General features: G+C 46.9%; 1 protein-coding gene across 3 annotated transcripts in view; it reads right to left on the bottom strand.

The window, feature by feature from the left end:
* The window catches only part of MAP3K3 (mitogen-activated protein kinase kinase kinase 3), a 39,383-nt gene extending 19,354 nt beyond the window's left edge, over positions 1 to 20,029 (bottom strand). For 2 of the 3 annotated variants that reach the window (XM_030508943.1, XM_030508945.1), the window contains exons 1-7: positions 19,724 to 20,029; positions 12,606 to 12,727; positions 12,200 to 12,289; positions 9,008 to 9,048; positions 5,229 to 5,328; positions 3,857 to 3,970; positions 986 to 1,106 (exon numbers count right to left, since the gene is read on the bottom strand). In XM_030508943.1, the coding sequence (XP_030364803.1) occupies positions 986 to 1,106; positions 3,857 to 3,970; positions 5,229 to 5,328; positions 9,008 to 9,048; positions 12,200 to 12,289; positions 12,606 to 12,727; positions 19,724 to 19,727 (592 nt within the window). In that variant the 5' untranslated portion in view covers positions 19,728 to 20,029. The remainder of the gene's footprint in view (positions 1 to 985; positions 1,107 to 3,856; positions 3,971 to 5,228; positions 5,329 to 9,007; positions 9,049 to 12,199; positions 12,290 to 12,605; positions 12,728 to 19,723) is intronic. The other variant, XM_030508944.1, reaches the window with a different exon arrangement.
* Positions 20,030 to 24,771: the final 4,742 nt, after the last annotated feature.

Here is a 24,771-nt window from a genome sequence, read left to right as displayed (position 1 = left end):
AAGCAAACTGCACAAAAGGGGATCAGCAGACTCTAGACAGGATACAAGCAGGTTTGCTAGACAAGCCTAGTATTCGGAGCTGCTGGTCTAATTCTCAAGTCCTTCTCTACTGAGCTTCCCCTCCCAATTACTTTTGGTCAGAACTGTGTGGATCTACCTCCAGTTTAGACCCCCCGATATGGAGATTGTCTGTTCTAGTTTAACTGGATTTATTAGCTGACATTAAGATTGCACTGCATTGTTTCAATGCTGCTTTGAGCAGCCTTCAACCACGGATTTGAATAGGACTGTAGAGTTATCCAGGAGCTTGTAACACAAACTGGGACAACGCAGACAAATCCACAGAGATTGAAGGCATAAAAGTTAGAGGAGTCTTACACAGCCCTTTCCACTGACTGTGAGTTCACTCAGCCAACAGAAACACAAAGGAAATGAGACAAAGGTACAGATTACTCTGACTTTTCTCATTACCTTTTGTGCAGCTGTGCCACTCACCTATGATCTGAGCTTTGTGCTCTACTCATCTGGTAATGATGAGAATGAAGGGATAGGGAATGCAGTATGTAGGGCACAGGTTGGATGTGCAGTGGCAATTCCTGTGCTGCTGCTAAAATGCTTCATTACAGGAGTGAGGAGAGATTCCAAAACCCAACATAAAAAACAAACCCCAAATCAAATGTAGGTTTCATGAACTGGAATTGCCAATCTAAATAAAAAGCTTAATGGACTTGCATAAGCTTTCCAAATGTCTAACCTCAATGAATCTGGCTTTAGGACATCCCCTTTAGCAGCTCTTCAGCTGTTCAACAACTTAGTAAGGAACTTTGAAACATTCTATTGTAAACATATTAAGTGCTTTTGAAAATGAACTGCTTTGTCCTGGAATAACCTTTCAGTTTCTCATGGCTTTCCTAAATGCTATACCATAAATCCTTGTACCCAAAACACATGTTGCACAAACCAAAGAAGTGGCAAAAATACTCACTGACAGAGAGATGCCTGCTTCTGGGTTCTGGCTGCTGATAGGGTGTGCTCACATCCCCCACAGATTGGGAAGTTTTAATCCTGACTTGTTTGGGCAGTCCAGAATGGGGTGAAGAACTGGTCTGTTGGGTAAAAGAAAATGAAATGAGCCTCAGGAGCAGTCTGGCCACAGTTTCAAAACTATCATTATGTTTAGTAGCAGGGAAGTAGCTGAGAAACAGTTCCAGAGCTTGAAATCTTACTAACTTCCCAGAACACAAACAATAAAGGCAGCAATAGAGCAAACTTTAGTGTTATGGTGTAAGACAGGAGTCAAACAACTAGAGCATGCTCCCCTTCAGCCTCAAATCCAATGCAGGATTGACAAGCCTCCCTGTTTGTCTTCCACCTGTGAAACCATGAAGGGGCTCCTAACACCCCCAGAGACCAGAATATGGAAGAACCTACAGTTTCTACCAGCCACCTTGGCCAGCAGAGAGAAATTCTGAGCCCTGCACACTTCCAGAAGCAGTCAGACACTAACCTGACTCCCCACAACCTTTACAAAGTGAACTGACAATTCAGATGGTCTCAGTGAAAAGAAATTCTACAGAGTTTAAGACCAGAACAAGTTTGGAGATGCCAAGATGAATGCTGCCTGTGCTGGTTTTAGTCAGCCTTCCCTAGACATAACATCATTAAGGATCGTTTTTTTCCATGGTGCCTTCAGCTCATTCAAAGCAGGAAAACGAATGAAAGGAGACACGTTAAAGGAGTTCTCCCTGATTTGTTTCACAAGACAGAAGGCAGAACTCCAGCATGCTTCGTAGGAAGAGGAACTGCAGGATAGGTTTGCGATTGAGGGCAGTAGGATGCTGCCCAAGAGAACTGTTGCCTTCCTTGTGCCACGAGTAACTGCAAAGCCACTGCGGACTCCAAAGGGTGCTCACTTGGAACTATTGAGGCTGCAGCTTCAGGCAGCCAACACCTCTGTGTGATACAGGGTGATACAGGGAACACAGGCTCCTAACAGAGGACTGAACAGCACACCAGCTTCTCCTTGCACAGGGTAAGGAGGGAGCATGGTTTAAATGACATAAACTCTACAATGAATAGACTCATGGGAGCTGAATAAAGGGTACAGAGGTGCCACCAACTCATGTGGACAGGCTGACTGTAGTACTGTAGGTGTTCAACTTAACCAGCTCTTCCCATTAGTTTCTAAAGAGAAAGAAAGGACCAACAACAGAAGTGAGCTGCTTGTTAAAAGCAAGCACAAGTGAGCCACAGAAACAAGCACAAGGCAGATGAATATAAATGCTATTCACCAACACAGGCTCTCAGTACTAAGCACACAGCTACTGCTGTAATTTGGTTTAGATACATATTTGTGCCAAAGTCATGGCATTACCTTTCCATCCCCAGCAAAAAAAGAGCACAACCAAAACAAAATCTGCATCCTGTACTTCAGGAAAAATAATGCTTCCCGCTCCCTCAGTGGGATGAGATCATGCAGCCAAGAAACCTCCTTCAGACTTGTGGGCTTTTGCTTTATCACATGTAGGGCTCTCCTGTCAAGAGCTGCAGAGGAAGTTGGAGGAGAAGGGGGAAACAGTAGCACTTACTGAAGACTTTGCTGTTTGTTTCTGCTTTGAGCAAAAGAGGAAAAAACAGCTAATAAAAGGACATCACCACAGCGCTGGCTCCTGGCTGGTGCAGGGATGAGATTTACTAAGTGGCTTATGTAAAGTTGGGATATTACCATTTAGCATCTGGTTTGCAGTCTGCAGACACTGAAATTAAAAGAGGGCTGTAAAAGAGGACTGTTTTACTGTGTTCTATCAAAAGTTGAGGCCACCTTTTACAGACTGTTTCCTGACAACACAGGACAAAATCTGACTAGGCTAGGTCAAACCAAAGGCCTTCTTGCCAAGTATTGTCTTCAGAACAGCCAGTAACAAATGCTTAGAGAAAGGGCATAGGACAAGGAACATCATCATCCCCTCCTACACCTTTCCAGCTTTTGGCATCTAGTCATTTGGGAAATGGCTGTTAACACTCCTGAAGGTCTTTGTATTTCTATTAACATGGACTATTAAATAGTGAGAAGTATATTTAAGTTCTCCTGACAGTTCCAAGGATTACAGGTGCGGAACTTGAACAGGGATGAACATTCAAGATGAACAAGCTGCTACTAACAGAGCTTTCAAGTCTCTTCAAGAGAATTTGGTAATTTGCAGCTAAAACATCTAAGCTCTCAAGGTCTTTGCCTTGAAAAGCTGTATGACCTTAACTCTGAAAACCAGGCATTGGTTGAGTGAACAAAGTTCTCCAGGAACAGATCAGGAATAAAGGGGAGTTCAGACTCTTTTTGCCCTCTTCAGCTTGTGGTTCAGCTCACTGTCCAAAACAGGCACCTCTGGGAGCTTGACTTTGAGACTTACTTCTCATGTCATGATCTTTTCTGCTGAAAAGAACAAACTTCATTGACACTCACTGCCACAGCCACTTCTGGTATCAGAAAGACACAATCAAATTCATCTTAAGTGTGAATACACCATTATCAGCTAAAAGCAACTTAGTTTCTAGGGAGTGAGGCTGAATTCAAGGCTACAGAACTGAAGAACCATTGGGAGCTGCCCTCAGGCTTCTCAGCCAGGAACAAAGTGCTAATAGCTTGTCTGCAAGGACAACCTGTGCTTTCTGAAAGGCAAGGTAATTACACACACTTTCAACACTGTGCTATTAATCAAAGGTAAAATAAGTTATCTGTGAAGCAAACTGATGAAGTGTTTTCTGAATACAGTTATTGGGTGCTACCAGCAAGTTTCAGAGACTTAAAGGTAAAAAAAAAACCCTTCATTTTGCTGCAGCCACAGAAGTTGTTACCTACATGGTTTCTGTCAGGAGACAGCAATAATATTCTAAGGCTTTTCACATTAGAGCTTCGGTCTAAGAGATCTACTGCTTTATCCAGGTCGTCTTGATTTTTCAAAGGAATAGAGAGCTGCAAAATAAAGAACAGAGGAAAAAATCATTAGAAAAGACAGGAAAAATAAACCTACAACAGGTATTTAAACAGGCATTGGGAAAAAATCAGAATGTAAGATGGCATTCTGATGGCTCAATTATTCCATTACAATGAAAGGTCTTCTTGTCCTTTTTAACAAGGTTTTCATTCCATGCCAGAGAAGTGGCTGACCCATTCCTTAGAGGAATTTGTACCATCCACAACAATATTAATTGCTATCTGAGTTTACTGTTTGCAATGAACAAGCAAGAGAACATTGTCTCAGAATACTGACAAATCCAGACCTAAGGATCAAATGAGAAATGGGTTTCGGATAGTGACTGGTGTGAAGAAGATGAAGACTTTTAAAGAGGGTATCAAAGAAGGATTTAAAACTCACTCAGACCCCATGGAATTATTCTCAGACACCCTCTATTCTATTCCACTCACATCTTGAAATGTCAATGTTATTAACACTGAAGAACCCCCTTCCTTTTTGTCCAGCTCCTGCTGGTGAATGGGGTTTTGCATCTCTCTTAGTCCTGAACGGTAGGAGGGCACCACCACAACAATAAGAAACAAGGAAAAGCCTGGGTGTCCAGAGTGCGAAAGCCAACAAAACACTTTAGATTGTTAACACGGACAACCCAGTTCCTCGGAGACAAATGTTATTCCTTGTGGCACCTTCTTTTACCAATGACAGTGCCCACACCCCCCTACATCTCCTACCAAGGAGCCCGTCTGTTCTCTAACTCCCTTGTTCCTCTAATAGCTGGGCAATAAGCAGCAAGTGTTGCAGCCAGCAGGAGGTAAGTGTGTTACAAAAGGCTGGATGGCTGCTGCTGGTCAGCAGTCAACCACCACAAAATAGTGCCTCTGCCATCGGGCAGCTGAAGAAATGACTCTGGGACTGCCCGAGTCCTCAGGCTGCAGTCCTCAGACTGTACATCTATTGGCCTGCAGTAGTTGCTTTCAACAGGCAAAATACTTCAAATACCTTGTTTTTACTTCCCCAAGAGAGTCTCCCAAGAAAGACAGTAGAAGGAAGCAAAATGCTGATGCTCATGCAAGACACACAGTGTGATGTTCTGTCAGTATCAGCATGTTTTCCTCCCAAGCAGTGATTCTGTTGTGGTTGGTAGTAGAGGGAAGAACTGAAAGTTACATTTAAGGCTAGACAATTTGGGATGGGAAAAGGAGGTGTCATCCAGAGAGTGTGATACACGCTCTGAGCACTGAGAACAACGCTCTGTACCTCATTGTTCATGTAGTGGAGGTCCAGTGGCTGCCCAAAGGCTGTTTTCACTTTCTGTTGCACGTCTTCGTAGCGCACGGGACGGACAAATGGGATAATTCTGGAATGAAAGAGATATCCTGACAATGCAATCAAATTAGATGGCTGAGCCATGAAAGACATTTAAATGGTCTCCCTTCATCCTCAAGCAGGCAGTGAACCTTTCAAATTTGAGTTGATATTAATCATTTTGACAAGGAATTCTTGAGCTCTGGCCCATTTCAAAACACAATATTCAACTGAAGATACCAAACAGAATGAATGCCTTTGTCCCTGGATAGAAGAGCATCTATGAACAAATGGCTTTTACATAACAGGATATGGATCTCCTATGCACTTTGGCTTAAAGAATATTGCCTCAGGCACAAAACACAAATACATTCAGTGAGAGCTGAATTCAGAGTTGCACAAGGCCCAGAAGAACAAAACGAGTGTTTGCTTTAAGTAGCCCAACACCCAAACTCAAAAGGGCCTCCCTAAAACCCTCCAAGATGAGTTCCAGTTGGAAGGTTTCAACAAACATTCCCACAGCAAAGTTAGTCCTGAACTCCCAAGGGAAGCATCAGCAGGAGGTACAAAGGAATCTGAAAGCCCCCTTTTCCAAGGTGGTCTGGTTTTACTACTGTTCTGCCTACCTTGGAAAAGAAACTCGAATGGTTTAGGCAAAGAAGTAATATGAAGTTCCAACAAAGCATCTAAAACTGTTGATTTTGCTGCAAAGTTCTTGTGTAGGAAGTTGCCAAGTACTCAGAAGTTTCACCCTCTTCAGAAGAATCAGGGAGTAAAATCTCCTGGGTTAAGAACTGGAAGATTCAAACACGAACTACACTTAACCCACTATTCTAACAAACCAAGGACATCAACTGCTCAGAAATCCATTTTTCATCTCTCTGCTGCACAAGGCCCAGATGGTTGGTTGTTCTTGCCTTCAGGCTCCTGCAACCAGACTTCTCACCATCTGCTTCCACGGGCCACGAGGCCACACTGTGTCTTCACTATGGGCAGGTTGAACAAACAGCTCCGGGACACAGCTGACAGGCACCATCCTTCTGCAAGCTATTAGACCACTTCGATAGCCTCTTACCTCACTGCTGCAACTCATATCATACCATACCATATCATATCATATCCTGGTTTGAGTTGGAAGGGACTCCAGTCCCTTCCCCCAGTCCCAACCCCCCACCACAGGCAGGGACACCTTCCACTAGAGCAGGTTGCTCCAAGCCCCTGTGTCCAACCTGGCCTTGAACACTGCCAGGGATGGGGCAGCCACAGCTTCTCTGGGCACCCTGTGCCAGCGCCTCAGCACCCTCACAGGGAAGAGCTTCTGCCTCAGAGCTCATCTCAGTCTCCCCTCTGGCAGGTTAAAGCCATTCCCCTTGGCCTCTCTCTACAGGCCCTTGTCCAAAGCTCCTCTCCAGGTTTCCTGGAGCCCCTTTAGGCACTGGAGCTGCTCTAAGGTCTCCCCTTCAGGAGCCTTCTCTTCTCCAGGCTGCCCCAGCCCAGCTCTCTCAGCCTGGCTCCAGAGCAGAGCTGCTCCAGCCCTCGCAGCAGCTCCGGGGCCTCCTCTGGCCTCGCTCCAGCAGCTCCACGTCCCTCTGGCGCTGTTGCCCCAGAGCTGGATCAGGACTGCAGGGGGGGGTCTCCCCAGAGCGCAGCAGAGGGGCAGGATCCCCTCCCTGACCTGCTGCTCACGCTCTGGGGGTGCAGCCCAGCACACGGTGGGGTTCTGGACTCAAGCACACGCTGAAGCCGGGCCATGGGGAGCTTCTTGTCAACCAACCCACCCAAGTCCTTCTCCTTGAACCTGAAACAACTCTGCTTTGGCATAGCTGAAATCCTGCCACAGAAAGCTTGATTATTAGCACTGCGTAGCAATTTTACCATCAAGCAGAAACAGGAAGACCTGAATGGACCACAGAAACTCAAGACCCATCTCACTCACAAGGGCAACTCTCTGAGCTCAGTGAAACCCCAAATCACCTTTGGGGAAGCTCCCACAAGTTCGTGCTTTGGATAGAGGGCTCAATCGTCAAGATGTCCATCAGAATGCTTTGCCAGCACTGGGTATCCTTTCACAATATGCAGCTTTTGTTTTAAATAGCTCCAGTGTTCACTGGCTTCCTCAGCCCCTTCCCAGGAAGGGCTCATCTTGCTCCCAGACCTACAACATTTAGCTCTTTAGAAAGAATTGTCCTTGTCAAAAAGCAGCCCACAATAACATTTTCGACATATTACCAAGAAACCCATCCATGAAATTACAGTACTCTGGCACCATACAAACGTAATTTAGCTCTCAGCTGAACTGAAGCCCCTTATAAAGGCTTCCATTCTACACTCAATGCATTCAAAAGCAGTGCTGTTCTCAGGTGCCACAAACTCTATTAGTTTAAAACCTTCTGTGCACTCTTCTAACACAAAATCATGGGCTGCAGGGTTTAAGGAGCCCATTCCTGCCTGACCACCTTAAATATTTGTGGTTAGATCTGGCAGCTCCTCTGAAACCAAGCACACACACTTACATTCTCAGTGCAAGCTTGCTGTCTGTAACTGCATACCACTTTGGGCATGGGGAATTCAGGCGAGGGTAACTGCATAATTAGACTAACACACAATCGACCTTTTCATTTTCATGTTACTGCAGAAAAAACCCCCACCCTTTCTTTTTCCCTGAGCTCTGTGCCACCTGAAAAGCACCCAGGCAGAAGACATGAAAGATGACAGCACTGTGGTGACAAGATATTGCTTCCGAGTTCCCTTGTCCTAACACGGTATCACGAGAAGCTGTGACACGTCACACGGTGGCTCTGCTGTAGCCCACACAATGCCTTTGATACAGGAGAGTGCTGAGAAGATCTGGCTGACAAAGGTGGCAGCACATTCACTGCACACAACGTGCACGGTTGTACTATCAACATTAAATTGGCGTTTATTGTGAAGTGTGACCTACTTCAATGTCGAAAGTAGTATCGGGGATGGGAGAAACCAAAGGATTCCCACAGGATGTCTGTGAAGGGCAGCGCATAAATTCATGCTCACAGTGCAATTGATTTCTTCAAGTAAGTAATCTGGATCCCTTCTTCCCCCCCAGTGAGACCTCAAGAGCAGCCTCAAAGAGGCTGCGAACAAGCTTGGAGCCTTCCTGTATGTTCACACAACAGTACCTAGAGCTCCTCTCAATTAGATGGCAAACAGGGTCTTTTTGAGACCTCCTTGGAAACATCTGGGCAATTTTACCCATTGCAAACACTGAAGATTCTAATTCGGTTAACTCTGGTTTTGGTAATAGAAAGTTTCTCAAAATCAAGAATCAGATGAAATAACAAGGGAACTTTTACACCAATAAGAAGAAATAATCTTCCCTTGGTGTATGTGTTGCTCAGCCACAGCAGGACAGTGACAGTGAGAGGTCACCAGGAAGTGAGAAACTACAAAAGAATGCCACTAATTTGACCAGTTTCGTTTGGCTTTAATTAAATGAAACCAAAAGGGAATATATCTGAAATAAGACTATCAGCTTTTTAATGTTACTGCAATTCACAAATAGCTCTTGTGGATATAAGTCAAAGGAAAGCGTTGTATGACACACCAAGCTGTGTATGGCCTGTTTGCTATTGCCTTTCCTGTGTGTTTTCCACTCAGGAACAAGGAAAATGAAGCCAAAAAAAGATTGACCCTAAATTACTGATGACTAAATTATTCTACAAGGCAAAGGATGACAGCAGTGAAGACAGACTTACCGTCTTTCCCCGTTGTGTTCAAACTTGATCCTTACATCGTTCTGCAGGAGAAAGAACAAAAGGTTAGTTCACAATGCACACATAATAGCACACCAATGGATCAGAATATGATCTTAAGGCCCAAACACAAAGCGGGTCAATTTGTGATAGCTGTTGGCATCACCTCCTCAAAAGGCTAACCAGTACACAAGAAGTCTGATTGACTTTCTCCATGGAAGCTGAAGCAGACTGTGGACAAGTGTCTGACACCATGAGAAATTGCCAAAGGAGAAAGAGCAGGAAGGGAGTAAAATCAGCCTGGAGAAGAGAAGGCTCCAGAGAGACCTTAGAGCAGCTCCAGTGCCTAAAGGGGCTGACATCAGTGACTGTAGTGATAGGACAAGGGGTAATGGGTTTAGACCTAAACAGGGGAAGATCAGGTTAGATAGAAGGCAGAAGCTCTTCCCTGTGAGGGTGCTGAGGCGCTGGCACAGTGTGCCCAGAGAAGCTGTGGCTGCCCCATCCCTGGCAGTGTTCAAGGCCAGGTTGGACACAGGGGCTGGGAGCAACCTGCTCTAGTGGAAGGTGTCCCTGCCCATGGCAGGGGGTTGGAACTGGAGGAGCTTTAAGGTCTCTTCCAACCCAAACCATCCCGTGATTCTATGATAAAACTAAGTTGTAATTCTAATTAACTGTCACTTAAACAGAGGAACTATAGGGAAATCTAATCTATCTTTTATACTGCATGGCAAAAATCGGAACTAGAGTCCAACTGTGCATTCATCTGAACTGAAGCCAATTTTCGTTGTGCATTCTCAAAGCAACCATGTTTTCTTCTATGGGAAGAAAGAGAGAGATCCAGGGAATGTGCTGCATTCTTTATTCTTAAAACATAGATTAAATCTCTGCTTTTGCAAAAATGCAGCCCCTGAAACTGCAAACTCTGAAGTTACAAAGAAGTTAACTATTAAAGTGCAAAGGGGTCATCATCCATATCTGGCAGCTGGTTAAAAGCACTGACCATGTAACCCATGCACTTCACTCCAAAGATGCTCTGCGGCACGGAAGAATCAACGCTCTGAACTGTCAACTCTGGAGATCAAAGTTCAAATCCAAATTTAGGTCACAAAGATAAAAATAAAGGGGCAAAAATCTGCTCTGATACGACTCCATCATTTCTGCTGCACAATTTATGTGATTGGAATAGATTAAGCCATCTGTGAAAGCCTTAGACAATAGGCAATCATACATCGAGGAACTTCAAAAAAATGGGGCCAGGAAATGCTCTTTAGCTAGAGGAAGTATCTGGCAGGCCCAGTGGTCAAGAATGCAGTTCAAAGGGACCCATGCAATCACCACGAGTACACAGTATTCCTGCAGCAGCACCCTGGCTACAGAACTGAGCACGACAAATGAGCGTCCCCATGAGAGCAACGCTCATCTGCAGGTGATTTACACAGAGCTTTAGCAAAGACTTTTTCTCCAATGTGGCAAGAGAAAGAGAAGTAATTTTAATAGAAAAGTAAAGATAAAAATGCAACAGACAGCAGAGGAATAATGAACTATAAAAGATGCCCACCAGCCAGCCGCTGATGGAACAGTTGTTTCTTGCACATAAAGGATGGAGGAATGATCTCTTTATATTCAGATTTTCAGGAAATTAAGGCTCTTTGGAAACCTTTTTTCAACTTGCTGGTACCTAAGCAACCTGAAATACCTTTCTCAGCTCCACTGTCTGCTTTTAAACCTCTAATTTGTAACAAAAGGAAGGTGGAGGGGTTGGAATTTGGCATCTCTCTCCTGATGTTTCTTCCGAAAGGATCAGACATTGGCCAATCGTGCCTAAGAAAAAGTGTTCAAAGTGATCTTGGCTTTTACATTTCAGAAGGAACTTGGAGGAGTTAAACATCAAGTGCTTTTGGTTTCCTTTGAAAGCAGTGAACCTACCACCTGTATAAGCCATTTTTTAAAGCAACTCACATAAACTATCCTAAGAGATGAGTAAAAAAGCAAATCCAAGTTTAGCACTTTGGCATTCCAGTTCTGTGGTGCTGTATCATAAATAATGACCACAGATTTTGATTTAAGACATCACTGAATTTATGTTTCAAAGTGATTTGGAAAGGATTTTGTACTCTTCCATCTACGGATTTGTCCGGCGCATTCAAGGAAATCCCAGCTCCCAGCTGAACAAGGAGATTATGAGCAGACAAAGCATAAGGAAGAGACAGACATGAACTCTAAAGCCTGCTCCAAAAACCTTAAGCCTGTAATATGAATAAACCTGGAAAGAGTTACTTTACTGATATAGGCAACTTCTCCTGTAAACTAACCTCAGTCTAACTGCCAGTAACTTGATTTAATTCGGGCAGTAATGGACAAACAAGTCTTGACTGAAACTGTTGCTTTCACATTGAAGTGCTTCACTCAGACGACACGCAGCATATACTGACAGAGCAATGCTATTCTGTCCTTTCTTTCTACCAGAAAGCCAATGCAATAGTTGTCTCTACAAAAAGAGTCTCCAGCAATGTTGGATGAACATAGAGAGACCTTAAAGCATTGACCCTGCCACTTACTGCCTTGGGAAAAGTGTTTCTTTGGGAAAAATGGACTTCACATCTCCAATACCCAAAAGAGATGAGTTTCATTCCCGTCCTCATGCGACGTATGATGGGTAACTCCAGAGAATCCTCCCCATTAAAGACACTGCCTCTGTTTATCCCCCTGCAAAGAGCTGTTTCCTTTTTCACTCCAGGTTTAGTACAGTTCCACTAGAGCCAGTCCTTTTGGACAATCCCCTTCACTGTTCTTCTTGGATCAACTTCAGTTGAATGACCTTTTACCAGGATCTTCATTCTGTAATTCACATGCAGCCCGAGCCATGTGAAGATGAGACCAGCATTAGTTCATTATCCAACCGACTGCTTTCTGCAGCTTTAACCTGCAGTGACTTCCTTTTGCATCAGAAATGGAAATACTTGATTCCTTTTCATCACGAAGCTTTTCAATTCCCTGCTTTGAATTGAAGTATTACTTCCACTACAATGAAAAGTGCATCAGACTGCTACATCATGACAGAATGAGAAAAGAAAAGCTTTCCTGGCCTCCCACACCTGCTTAAATGAATTCCATAAAGGTCACTGCACACAACTTTCAAACATGCTCCTCATTTACAATTGCTAATATTGAATAGGAAACCAGCTTTCTTACCGGGATTTTCTTTTCTTCCACTGCAGAGGCACACTGGGTGGTGATTGCAGGGCTGCCCAGGACGGGGGGACTGCTGGCATTGTGTTTCTTCTTTAAGAGAAGGCATTAAAAAGAAAATGGCAATATGATCATGAAACCAGAAAACCACTTGGAAAACCTTTTACCTAATCTCCACAGACCAAACCCCATCAAAAACATGGGAAGGGGGAAAGGCAGAATATAAAGGTAAGTGAAGAGCTAGCAAGTTGGCAATATGGCCAGAGCAAGAACAGGGAGTTAATCCACTGGTGATGCTCTGGCTGGCATAAGGCCATGACAGACCACAGGCAACAGACCCACTGTTAAGCTACTCTGTCCTTTCCACCCCCACATAATGATTTTGAGGACTCACCAAGTGGTTTATTACCTGTTTGTTGGAGTGAGCAGTGTCTTTGTTCTTCATGGTATCATATCCAGTCAGTCTGTGCCGTCGGCTCATCTGGAGTGCTACCAGGTCCTTCATGATGGATTTCAAGGCCTCTTGTTCATCTGTGATGCACAAGAATTTTAGTAGTAAGTTGCCTGGGTGAGTATCAACTGTAACACATCTGCACTTGTTTTCTGCTGGCTCATAGAAAGACAATCCTTTCTAGGATCTTTGCAAATACACTGGAATTTCCTTCAGCCATTGAAAGCCCAAAGTTAACCTAATAACATGAAGTAGTAAAGAGGCAGATAACATTTAACACTTGTCCAATGTCACAAAAGGATCTGGCCATAGTAAGGGTTAGAATAAATCTTCCCAACCCCTAGTACTGTTATGGCAGCTTCACAACCAGCAGCACAACTTGGACAGATGTGTTAGATCATCAGAGGGCATTTAGGAAGAGCAAACTGATGTGCTTCTGCCAAGGAAAACCTGGGAAGAATCTGTTCTTCCTAATTTTATATCCTCTTAACTCAGAATTCTTGCTTCCTAATGGAACAAACCATGGCCAATAGAAAGAAAAATGAGAATCTGGACATAGAGTCACCTTCGAATATCCCTGAATACAAACCCACGTGCACTGGTTTCCCCACGCATTCCTCTCTGCCCCCAAAACAAGCTGATGGAACAAAGTTCAGACCATTTTATGAGACTTCAAGATCTACTGAACAGACCCGAACTGCAGAGGATTAAGAACACCGTCTGCTGGCAGAGCAGCAGGTTCAGTTCGAGGCTTCTTGCAAACACAGGACAACAAAACCCACACACTAAGATTTTTCTTATACATCCTACTGACTGCAAATGACTTTCTGAAGCGAAGATTCCTGATGTAACCAATTTAAAGTGCTCTTCCAAGTGTCTAAAAGCTCCTCAAAAGAATTTTTGCTTTTGCAACCACAACAATCCTAAATTCCTCCATACTGCAAAAGGTAAAAAAAGTTGACAGATGAGGTTTGGGTCAATATAGGACTGCACGAGCCGCTTTACGTGCTGTGCTCCCAGTGTAACACAGCACATCCGCTGTGATCACTCAGGACCTGCTGCTGGCACGCACATAGAATCACAGAATCCCAGCCTGGTTTGGGTTGAAGGGACCTTAAAGCTCATCCAGTTCCAACCCCTGCCACGGGCAGGGACACCTTCCACTAGAGCAGGTTGCTCCAAGCCCCTGTGTCCAACCTGGCCTTGAACACTGCCAGGGATGGGGCAGCCACAGCTTCTCTGGGAAAAGTCTGTGCCAGCACCTCAGCACCCTCACAGGGAAGAGCTTCTGCCTCAGAGCTCATCTCAATCTCCCCTCTGGCAGGTTAAAGCCATTCCCCTTGTCCTGTCCCTACAGGCCCTTGCCCAAAGCCCCTCTCCAGGTTTCCTGGAGCCCCTTTAGGCACTGGAGCTGCTCTAAGGTCTCCCCTTCAGGAGCCTTCTCTTCTCCAGGCTGCCCCAGCCCAGCTCTCTCAGCCTGGCTCCAGAGCAGAGCTGCTCCAGCCCTCGCAGCATCTCTGTGGCCTCCTCTGGCCTCGCTCCAGGAGCTCCACATCCCTCCTGTGCTGTTGCCCCAGAGCTGGACACAGTGCTGACTGGACTCCTGGGCTTCTGTCTCACATATCAAGACTCAACAGGTTTTAAAGATAAAGCATCCTTTCCTTGGCAAGTAATACATCCAGTTAAATCCTTCCTGATACTGGAGCATAATTTAGGCATGAAATTTGAAGCAGTGATTAGATCAGCTCTGAGTATGCCCAGAAGAATAATCAGGAGTGAATGCTACCAAAATTTAGCAGCAAAAAGGGGGGAAAATATGCCTATTTGTAAGGGGGTATCATCTAAAACTTCAGTCAGAACTGAAGTCCACAACTGATAAGTTTCTGCCCAGAAGTTCTACTTTAGCATTTTGAGAGTATCAAACCCTAGAGCAGAGCTACTTCCACTATGGACTTCATTATGTGCTACCAAAACCCCAGAAACATCAAGCCCAGGCCAGATGACAGAGGGGAATGGGAAGAGTCTCCCAATGTGTTTGCAGAAGGTGTTAATTAGAGTAAAACTCTACAAAGAGAAAGCTGAGCAGAGCAAAGAAAGTTACTTCAGAAGATTAAGCAGCAAAATCAAAACCCACCAAAGCTCTGCTGTCCAAGACAAGCCAAAGGAGACAATAACTACATTGTGGCAGTGGGGAAGGGAGAGAGCTCCTTGGAATTCCAATGGCATGGAGAAGAAGCGAGGGGTGTAAGTAACACAACCAAAGCAAGAGGTTGCTTTTGAAAAGCACATCAGCCAAAGGAAATAATTGCTAGTATCTATCTCAGCACTAAGTAACCCTTTGTGGGAGGAAAATGTGAACCCAGGGTTGCAAATGAAGTTAAAGTTCCAGGTAACCAACAGCACAACTTTCTTCTTTGTTAAAATTGTTTCCAACTTTATATTGGAATGATTAACTTTTTACCTTGCTGGAGTGCTTCCAATTGACTTGTTCTTTAATCTTGTTTGATATTAAGCATAGCTTTGGAGTCATCCAGCAGACAAAGACAAGAAACCATGGCCTGGCATATCCCTGGAGTGCCTACCACCCAAAACATGCTGCGAAGAGCTGGGATACAAGTTTTCCACTACAGTGCAGTTTGGGTTTGGCCAGATACCAGGAGGATGAAGAGCTTGTCTTGGCAGAGTTCCTTTGGGCAAGAAGCAAAACAGCTCTGAAAGCAGTGTAGAACTAAGCACTCCTGACAAGAAATCAAGTTAATCACAGAATATGGATAAGAATTCACAACTAAACAGTATTGGAACATCACTCAGAAATAAAGATCAATGTTTGCAATGCAGTGATCAGCTACAGGTGTTGGATTCCAAGGCCTGGACGTTCGCAGCCCAGAAAGACCCCCGTGTGCTGGGCTGCATCAAAAGCAGCGTGAGCAGCAGGCTGAAGGAGGTGATCCTGCCCCTCTGCTCTGCTCTTGTGAGACTTGCAGCGGAGTCCTCAGCATAAGAAGGACATGGAGCTGTTGGAGCAAGTCCAGAGGAGGCCACGAGGATGAGCAGGGGCTGGAGCACCTCCCGTATGAAGACAGGCTGAGAACATTGGGGCTGTTCAGCTGGAGAAGAGAAGCTGCGTGGAGACCTCAGAGCAGCTTCCAGTGTCTGAAGGGGGCTACAAGGATGCTGGAGAGGGACCTTCATCAGGGACTGTAGTGATAGGACAAGGGGTGATGGGTTCAAACTGAAACAGGGGAAGTTCGGGTTAGATATAAGGCAGAAGTTCTTCCCTGTGAGGGTGCTGAGGCGCTGGCACAGGGTGCCCAGAGAAGCTGTGGCTGCCCCATCCCTGGCAGTGTCCAAGGCCAGGTTGGATGGAGCCTTGGGTGACATGGTTTAGTGTGTGGTGTTCCTGCCCATGGTAGGGGGGTTGGAACTAGATGATCTTAAGGTCCTTTCCAACCCTAACTATTTTATGATTGCATGAGAAAGTGGGCAAAGAGGACAGGCCTCTAACCAACCACATATCTGTTAATAAAGATTGTAGCTCAGGCACATAGTGCATTTATTGATTAGCTATGGCAATTTGTGAATTTATCATAGAATCATCACAGAATCCCAGCCTGGTTTGGGTTGGAAGGGACCTTAAAGCTCCTCCAGTCCCAACCCCCTGCCACGGGCAGGGACACCTTCCACTAGAGCAGGGACACCTTCCACTAGAGCAGGTTGCTCCAAGCCCCTGTATCCAACCTGGCCTTGAACACTGCCAGGGATGGGGCAGCCACAGCTTCTCTGGGAAAAGTCTGTGCCAGCGCCTCAGCACCCTCACAGGGAAGAGCTTCTGCCTCAGAGCTCATCTCAATCTCCCCTCAGGCAGGTTAAAGCCATTCTCCTTGGCCTGTCCCTACAGGCCCTTGTCCAAAGCCCCTCTCCAGGTTTCCTGGAGCCCCTTTAGGCACTGGAGCTGCTCTAAGGTCTCCCCTTCAGGAGCCTTCTCTTCTCCAGGCTGCCCCAGCCCAGCTCTCTCAGCCTGGCTCCAGAGCAGAGCTGCTCCAGCCCTCGCAGCAGCTCTGTGGCCTCCTCTTAGCATAGTTATTATTATTTATAATACACTAAGACATGAAACTCTTCAGGGAAGCATCTGGGGTGCATCTAAACCCCAGCCAGGGCACTGCCAGTTTGCACCTCACCCCCTGTGAACTCAGATTCCTCTGCAGACAAGTGCTGATGCTGAAACCTGAAATGTGTCCATGCAAAGAGGCACTTAACGCACTGTCAGAGGCTGGTGGAACAGTTTCAGGTGAATTTGAGTCTTACGTGATTATACATTTTATAGTAGACTTACACTGAGCTACTGGCTCCCTGGCACCAAAACACCCCTTCTGTAATTCATTCCTATGGTGGTGAGATAGGAAATGATGGAGTATTTAGCTTTTAAAAACATAAAAGAAACATCAAATATTGATCTGAGCTTGTGCAGTGAAAGAAAATACTTGCAGTTAGGATAGTGTTGTGATGGATTGAATGGTGAGAAGCACGAGTACTGTATTTCCACCAAAATAGAGGATTTCCATAGGTTGACTTTAAAGCAGCAGCATCCCATTAATCACACAATGCAAAAGCCCTCCCAACTGAAACCCCAGCAACTCTCGCAGTGCACTGAGAACCCCTGTTTTGCTTGGTCTCCAGTAGGTCTGGGAAACACAGTTCTGCTTTGTGCGGGAAAGATGTTGTCCAGGAAATGCTTTTCATGTTTGAAAAACTACACTCAAAGATTTTTATAACATCGATAAAAGGGAACTGCTACTCACAGAGAAAGCTGCTCCTCTGCATAAGGCATTTATTTCAGCTAATACCTGGTTTACCCCAGGTCTGAGCGAGTCGGTGTATTTGCTGTGGCCGAAATGGAAAAAGCTCCAAAATCACAGAGTAAAAGCATCCGCACATGGATAAAACCAGGAAGCCTGTGCATGCCTCTAATGCAGGATGCTCTTTTACACAGCAGGATCACAGAAGACATAGAATCATAGAATGGTTTGGGTTGGAAAGGACAAGATGCCACACTGGTTTAAAGGAAAGACATGAACAAGTGTGTGTGTTCCCTCCTACCCCAACAGTGAAGTTGATTGTGCAGGTGATCAGCAGAGCCAGGGGCAATGAGGAGATTCCTCAAGTGAGGCAGATAAACGAAGTCTACCTTAAAGCTCTGAAATAAAAGCCCTGGAAAAGGTTTCATTTTGAGTCCTTCCCTGTGGACAGTCTCAGTGGTCACAAAACACTGTTCTGCCCCATCATTCAGAAATCACAAGTGACCTGGTTTGTGGACTTCAAAGAAAAAGCAGAGCTTCTACATCTTCTATATTTGAGGTACCTCTCCTCGCCCCCAAGTTAAACAGAAAGGCTGGGATTTCAGCTGGTCCTAACCTGCAGGCTGAGCCCTGCTTCCCGTGTCACTGCTGCTGAAGCCGGGAGCTCGGAGCTCAGCTCCGGGTGCATGTGAGAGCCAAGGGAAGGAAGTGACACAGGCAGGAAAAGAGAGCGGATCGAGGGAACGACTCCAGTGCGCCGCACACCAAGCGCCGCGCTCCCCTCCGCTGCCCACAGAGAGATGGATTTCTTGGAATCAGAAGCAAGTAGCTGTGTTTTAAACGCTGCCAAAGGAGCTCTCTGTAGGGAAATAAACCTCAATCACAAGCCCTGCAGTAAAGGGACAGAGAATTGCTCCCAGTGAGCTACAGCTGCACCAAAGGAGCAATGACAAACTGCAACGGCAAGATCCTGCTGCTGCCCAACCCGGGGGGCTTTCAGCCCAGCTTATGGAAAACAAGATGGGAGAGAAGCAGAGTGCAATCCAGCCTCTTATCCAGTATTATTCAGACTAAAACACTTCCATGGAAATCCAACTTCTTCCTTCTCAACTATTATGAGCTTCTGTACTTCTGGTTGCTTTAGAGGAGGTGCAGACCCAATGCTTTCTAAGAGAGAGGTCTACTGATGGATCTGGATGTACCTGTTGTACTCACAAACTCAAAGTAGAACACAAAGGAAATGAAGTTGCTGGACTTTTGCTTTGAGCAATCCCATGTTTTATGGATTGGCAGTGTGAGAACTATGCATACAGACTAAGGAAGGCCAGTCTCTGAAAGCTTAGTTGTAGGGAAGAAACACTGAAGTTGTAACCCACAAAGCCACACAGCTCCACTTAGGACAGCAGTAGTAATTCCCTTGCCAACATGCAAATAGGAGTAAGTTCTGCTTTAGAGCAATTATATTCTTAATTCTAGTACACGAGACCCTTCTTTAAGCTGAAAAGGGATGCAGATAACACAAAGAGCCCTCCCCAAGCAGTTCTTTATGTGGGATATGCAGGCCAACAGAATTAATCACTCCATTCACTCATGGCAACTTCCGATAGCAACTTTTTACTCCTGAACCAGAGTTCCTCTGACTCCTTGGCTTGGTTTTATACATCACTGTCTGGGTTAAGTGTGGTAAATGGGAATTCAATGGCAGCCTCATAGAGAAAACCCCGTTTTGACACTCTCAAGCTGCAATTATCACCACAGTAAAACTTGCCCCCTATTAGGTTTAAGCACCTAAATTCCCATCCCCGATTCCCGGAGGCTGCAAAACCCCCCTCACTCCCCAGCCTGCCCCATGGATCCCCCATGACTCTCTGTCGGCCCGTTGCGGTGTTGGCGTGAGGCTGGGCCCGGCAGCGAACCGCCCTCCCGGGGCTCTCCGCGCCCCCTGGCACAACACGGGGGGGACGGTACCCGCAGCGAGCGGCCTCCGCCACTGCGCGCTGCAGCCACCCCGGGGCCGCGGAGCCACCGCAGCCGCGGGGCCCGTCCAGCGCCGCCCCGCCGGAGGCCGCATCCCGAGCACGGGCCGCGGGACGGCGCCGGCCGCAGCGCCGAGGCCGCGGGTCGCCCCCCACCCCCCGGGGCCTGGCGGCGGCACCGCTCGCCGCCCCCCGCCGCGGTGCGGCCCGCCCTCCTCCGCCGCAGGCCCGTGAGGCGGCCACGGGCCCCGCGGCGGCAGCGAGCCCCCCCTCCCCCGCCCCTCAGCCCCGCCGCGGCTCTCACCCATGTCGGCGGGCGGCGGGCCCGCGGCCGGCGGGCGGCGGCGCGCTGAGGTGCGGGGCTGTCACCGCCGCGGCTCCATGGCGGCCGGGCCGAAGGGGAGGGCTCAGAGCGGCCGCCACATTCCCAGGCCCGCGCCGCCGCCTCCTTCCGGCGGCCGCGCTCCGGGGTCCGCCGCGGCGGCGGGGGGGGGGGTGGTGTGCGGGGCGGGGGCTCGGGCGGTCCCGGTCGCTCCCCGCCGCCGCCGCCACAGGGCGCCCGGGCCGCGAGCAAAACAAACCGCTCGGCGGCCGCCGCGCACCCGCCGCCGCCGCCTGCCAATCACAGGGGCCGACCCGCCGCCGCCCGCCAATCCGCGCCAACGAGACACACCACCCGGCCAATGGGCGTGCGAGCAGCCGCGACACCCGCCGCGCCGAGCTGCCAATGACAGGGGCCCGTTTCGCTCGCGGGTTAGCCCCGCCCTCTCGCCTGCCAATAGGCGGGGGCAGCCCAGAGCCCGCCCTCAGAGGGCTGTCAATCAAGGTGACGGCAGGGTCCTAGAGCCCGCCCGGGTCCGCATGAAGCGCGCCCTCTCTTGCGAGCAGCCGGGAAGCAGCATCACCCGCGTCCATCACCGGCTACAGGCCACGTCCCTCCGCCTCGTCCTTCCCTACCTGTTCCCGAGCATCAGCGTCCTGCACAGCCGAAAACCAGGTCTCCCCTTAGGCACTGTTCAGGCTGGACAAGGTGTCCTGGAGGAGGGAACGTGCCCCATGCACAGTGACCCCCATGCTTTGCTTTCTTAAGTAGAGATTAATTGTTGCTTTAAAACCACTTTTTTTTCTTTAAGAAAGGGAAAGAACTAAGCAAACCCCAACCAAAACCAGATCAAGAGTGATAAAAAGCCCTAAAGACACTGAAAGCAGGAGTCTTTTGGTTTCAAAAGTAGAGTGAGACAATAACCCAGAGCATTACCCACAGCATCCATGCCAGGAGATGTTACCTCTAGCAGCTCCTCTAATAAAAGATCCTGTTGCTGTCACAGGTCCCTCATTGTGGGCTGCAATAAGCGTCAAATGTCAGAGCAACAGAATAAACTGCTCTTCTGCCTTTTTAACCTTCAAACCCACCTTTTCATGCTCATCGCTGTTTCTAATCACATTAATACAGTTTCTAAGCACAACATGGTTTAGCGCAAGGTGTTCCCTGCCCATAGCAGGGGGGTTGCAACTAGATGATCTTAAGGTCCTTTCCAACCCAAACTATCCTATGATTCTAATCACACACGGTATATGTTAAAGTTACTTCTGCTTCATTTCCACCTGCAGGATGAGGTTTTTACAGCCTATTTGCTGCCAAAGGGACAGCAGAAGTTTGGTTTCTCATGGAGAAGTACAGCCCTTCTTCCCTGGTCTTGCAGTAGGCACCCTGCTGCTGGGAAACCCACCTCCAGCAGATGTTTTAGCAGCTGCTTTTCAATCAGGAAACCGTCTATAGCAGCAAGTGCCTTGGGTTATAAGTGGTTTTGCTCACAGGCAAGGCAGCAGCAATGTCAAAGAGGTTATGTCAAGTGGATAAGCCACACAAAGAAGAAAACTAGATTGGAGAGGGAAATGGCTCAAAAGGGTGGGCAAGTGCAGGAATCCAAATCCCACACAGCAGGAGGAAGCTGGGACTTGGCCAAAACATGACAACAATATCTGTGGTATCATTTTCTAAGTAGACAGGATAATAACAAGATCTGACAATGTCATACGAGATAGTCACAAAGATGTGTAAAGCAATGCTTAGATCAACAGATCTGGTCTCTCTAGAACAAGCAGCTGTGGACACAGCCAACAACCAAACTTTGAAGCTGGCCTGCTTCGAGCAGAGGGTTGGACTAAATGACTTCCAGAGATTCCATCTTGAAATTCCCAAACCAGACTGATGCTGATAGTGTGCTTTGACTTCTCTTTCTTTCAGGACTTCTCTTTTTTCAATACTGACTTATTACTCTGATGTTAGAAGAGTATTTCTAGCTTTCCTGTGTACTTGATTCCATTTGCGTGGCCAGCTTACAGACATTTGTTTTCATGCCAAGATTATCCTTTTACTTAAATAATCCTTTCTTCTTCTCTGGTATTTTCTCTTTAAGCACATCAAGATAATCATATCATTGTAATAGACAAGTAATTCCCTCTCTTTTCATAGTCATACAATCACAGACTGGTTTAGGCTGGAAAGGACCTTAAAGCTCATCCAGTTCCAACCCCCTGCCACGGGCAGGGACACCTTCCACTGGAGCAGGTTGCTCCAAGCCCCTGTGTCCAACCTGGCCTTGAACACTGCCAGGGATGGGGCAGCCACAGCTTCTCTGGGAAAAGTCTGTGCCAGCGCCTCAGCACCCTCACAGGGAAGAGCTTCTGCCTCAGAGCTCATCTCAGCCTCCCCTCTGGCAGGTTAAAGCCATTCCCCCTTGTCCTGTCCCTCCAGGCGCTTGTCCAAAGCCCCTCTCCAGGTTTCTTGTAGCCCCTTTAGGCACTGGAGCTGCTCTAAGGTCTCTTTGAAGCATCTCCGTGGCCTTGCTCCAACAATAGAATAATACAAGCTTTGTATTTGTGGTATCTTCCTGGTAGCCCTTTTTCCCCCCTGTTCCAACCTGAATTCCTCTCTCTTGTTTGACAGCACAGAGAACTGCTCTTGGACCAACTTTCCTCCATGCTTTTTCCCAGCTTCATGGTGGCTCATCGCTGTCCTTTATCAACTACTAAATCCCAGCTTCCTTTCCAAGATGCAGGAAAACTCTCAGCATCCTTCACAAATTGCTCCTTCTGGCTAAATTCACAGCCTTGCACTTTCTGCTGCTACATCTCATCTCTCATTCCTCACTCTTCAAAGTCATCGATTCTCTAAGATATTCCAGTTCCCTCCTCTTACTGAAGCCTGTCACTTTTGTTCAGCACCACATTTAATTATCACACTTGCTTTTTGTGCCAAGGTCATTAGAAAAAGGCTTGAAGTGAGATTACTCGTGGGACCAGAACTGGAGAAACTTGGTATTAATTCCCCACCGCACCAGCCCTGATGTCAAAACACTCCATTGTCACCTCACCAGTTGGGATTTTTATCTGTCTTCCACTTTGCACATAACATTCTCAGTGGAAGTCCTGCTAAATGAGACTGACTGCACATCCTTTGTGTCAAAGCTTGGTTTAGGTAAGTCCAAAAGATGTCAGATAGCTAGTCACAGCTTGTGACAGTGAGCAGGAGCTCCCAGCAGATGGAAGGAGACGGGCGCCCTGGTCAAACATGCTCTTTTCCAGCTCCAGCTGCCCAGGGTGTCTGGATTGCACTGAAGCTTTTTTCCATCTCCTTTGTCAAATTGAAAATAGAATGATTTGTTCTTAATAGTGCATTGCTTCACCCACCTATCAAACCTAATCATGGAATAGTTTGGATTGGAAAGGACCTTAAGATCATCCAGTTCTAATCCCCTGCCACAGGCAGGGACACCTTCCACTAGAGCAGGTTGCTCCAAGCCCCTGTGTCCAACCTGGCCTTGAACACTGCCAGGGATGGGGCAGCCACAGCTTCTCTGGGCACCCTGTGCCAGCGCCTCAGCACCCTCACAGGGAAGAGCTTCTTCCTTATCTCCAACCTGAACTTCCCCTGTATCAGTTTGAACCCATCACCCCTTGTCCTATCATTGCAGTCCCTGATGAAGGTCCCTCTCCAGCAGCTTCCAGTGTCTGTAGCCCCCTTCAGACACTGGAAGCTGCTCTGAGGTCTCCACGCAGCTTCTCTTCTCCAGGCTGAACAGCCCCAATGTTCTCAGCCTGTCTCCATATGGGAGGTGCTCCAGCCCCTGAGCATCCTTGTGGCCTCCTCTGGACTTGCTCCAACAGCTCCATGTCCTCTTATGTTGGGGACACCAGAACTGCACACACTGCTGCAAGCAGGCTCTCACAAGGGCAGAGTAGAGATGTCTAAATGTCTAAACCAGCATTTTTTAGATGCCTATTTGTGGTTCTATTGCCATTTCACATACATTATCACAACACTATCTGCATTAAGCCTTTTGGGGACCACTGTAGACCCTTCTTTCCTTTTATTCTCCTGACAAGCTGATACACCCTTCCTGAACTGGAATTAAAGTATCTACCAAAAGAGATGCCCCTATTTTGAGTAACTTGAGGAAAAAAGAAAAGAGTAATTCCTTTTTCACCTTTATTGTCTACTTGATGCTGCTCATTTTGTGCATCAAAGTGATATGAATCAAGGTTTTTGTTTTTACCAAGAACACTCCAGTACAAACCGATACCCTGTGGGTTTCCACCCAGACTGCCCACATCCTTTCATAGCTGCAGCTTTGCAGAAGAGAAGCTTCATTCCTGTCAACAGCAACAACAATAATTCTTCAACTTAAAGCTATTCAGATTGTTTGAGGCCATTTAACATTCACCACACCTCTCCAGGAGCTCCTGCATTTCTAGTCAGCCCATTTGGTTTAAGGGAACTTTTATAGACGCCCAATTGTTTCATGCCATCACGCAGCATGAAGTAAGAAAAGGAAACGTAATCCCTATTTTAGGGATTAAAGGGCATTGCACAGACAGCCAAGGACTTGTTCAATGTTATACAGGAAATCTGGAATAAGATTTAACTTCTGGCACCTTTTCCCAGTCTCTTTATCACTATGTCATTTTCTCTTTGGGGAGTGTTTCCATTTCTGCAGTGTACCTGTGTGACTCGACGAGCCCCTTCTCCTTGCTATCAGATGTACTATTTCTTCTTTCCTTCCCGTGGCCCTGCTTGTTTAGGTAGACACATCCTTCCTGGGGAGCTGAGCAGTCTCCAGGCTGTGCCTTCTGCCATACCAAGACTTCCTTATTCTACATCTCAGGCTCCACAGCCAGAGACGCTGAGCAGGAGCAGTGAGAAGAACTAATAAATTGAAGGAGAGGAGGAGGAGAAACCTGTAAATCTTCAAAGGATGATGAAAGGGTTCTGCACTCTTTGCTGCAGATCTGAGGGAAGAGTAATCTCAGTGATTCCAGGCAGTTCTGATGCTGCTGATGCTTTCTTCT

The sequence above is a fragment of the Strigops habroptila genome, chromosome 19 (genome assembly GCF_004027225.2).
Source record: "Strigops habroptila isolate Jane chromosome 19, bStrHab1.2.pri, whole genome shotgun sequence".
In the NCBI taxonomy this organism is placed as follows: Eukaryota; Metazoa; Chordata; class Aves; order Psittaciformes; family Psittacidae; genus Strigops; species Strigops habroptila.
This window is presented reverse-complemented; position numbering and strand designations above follow the sequence as displayed.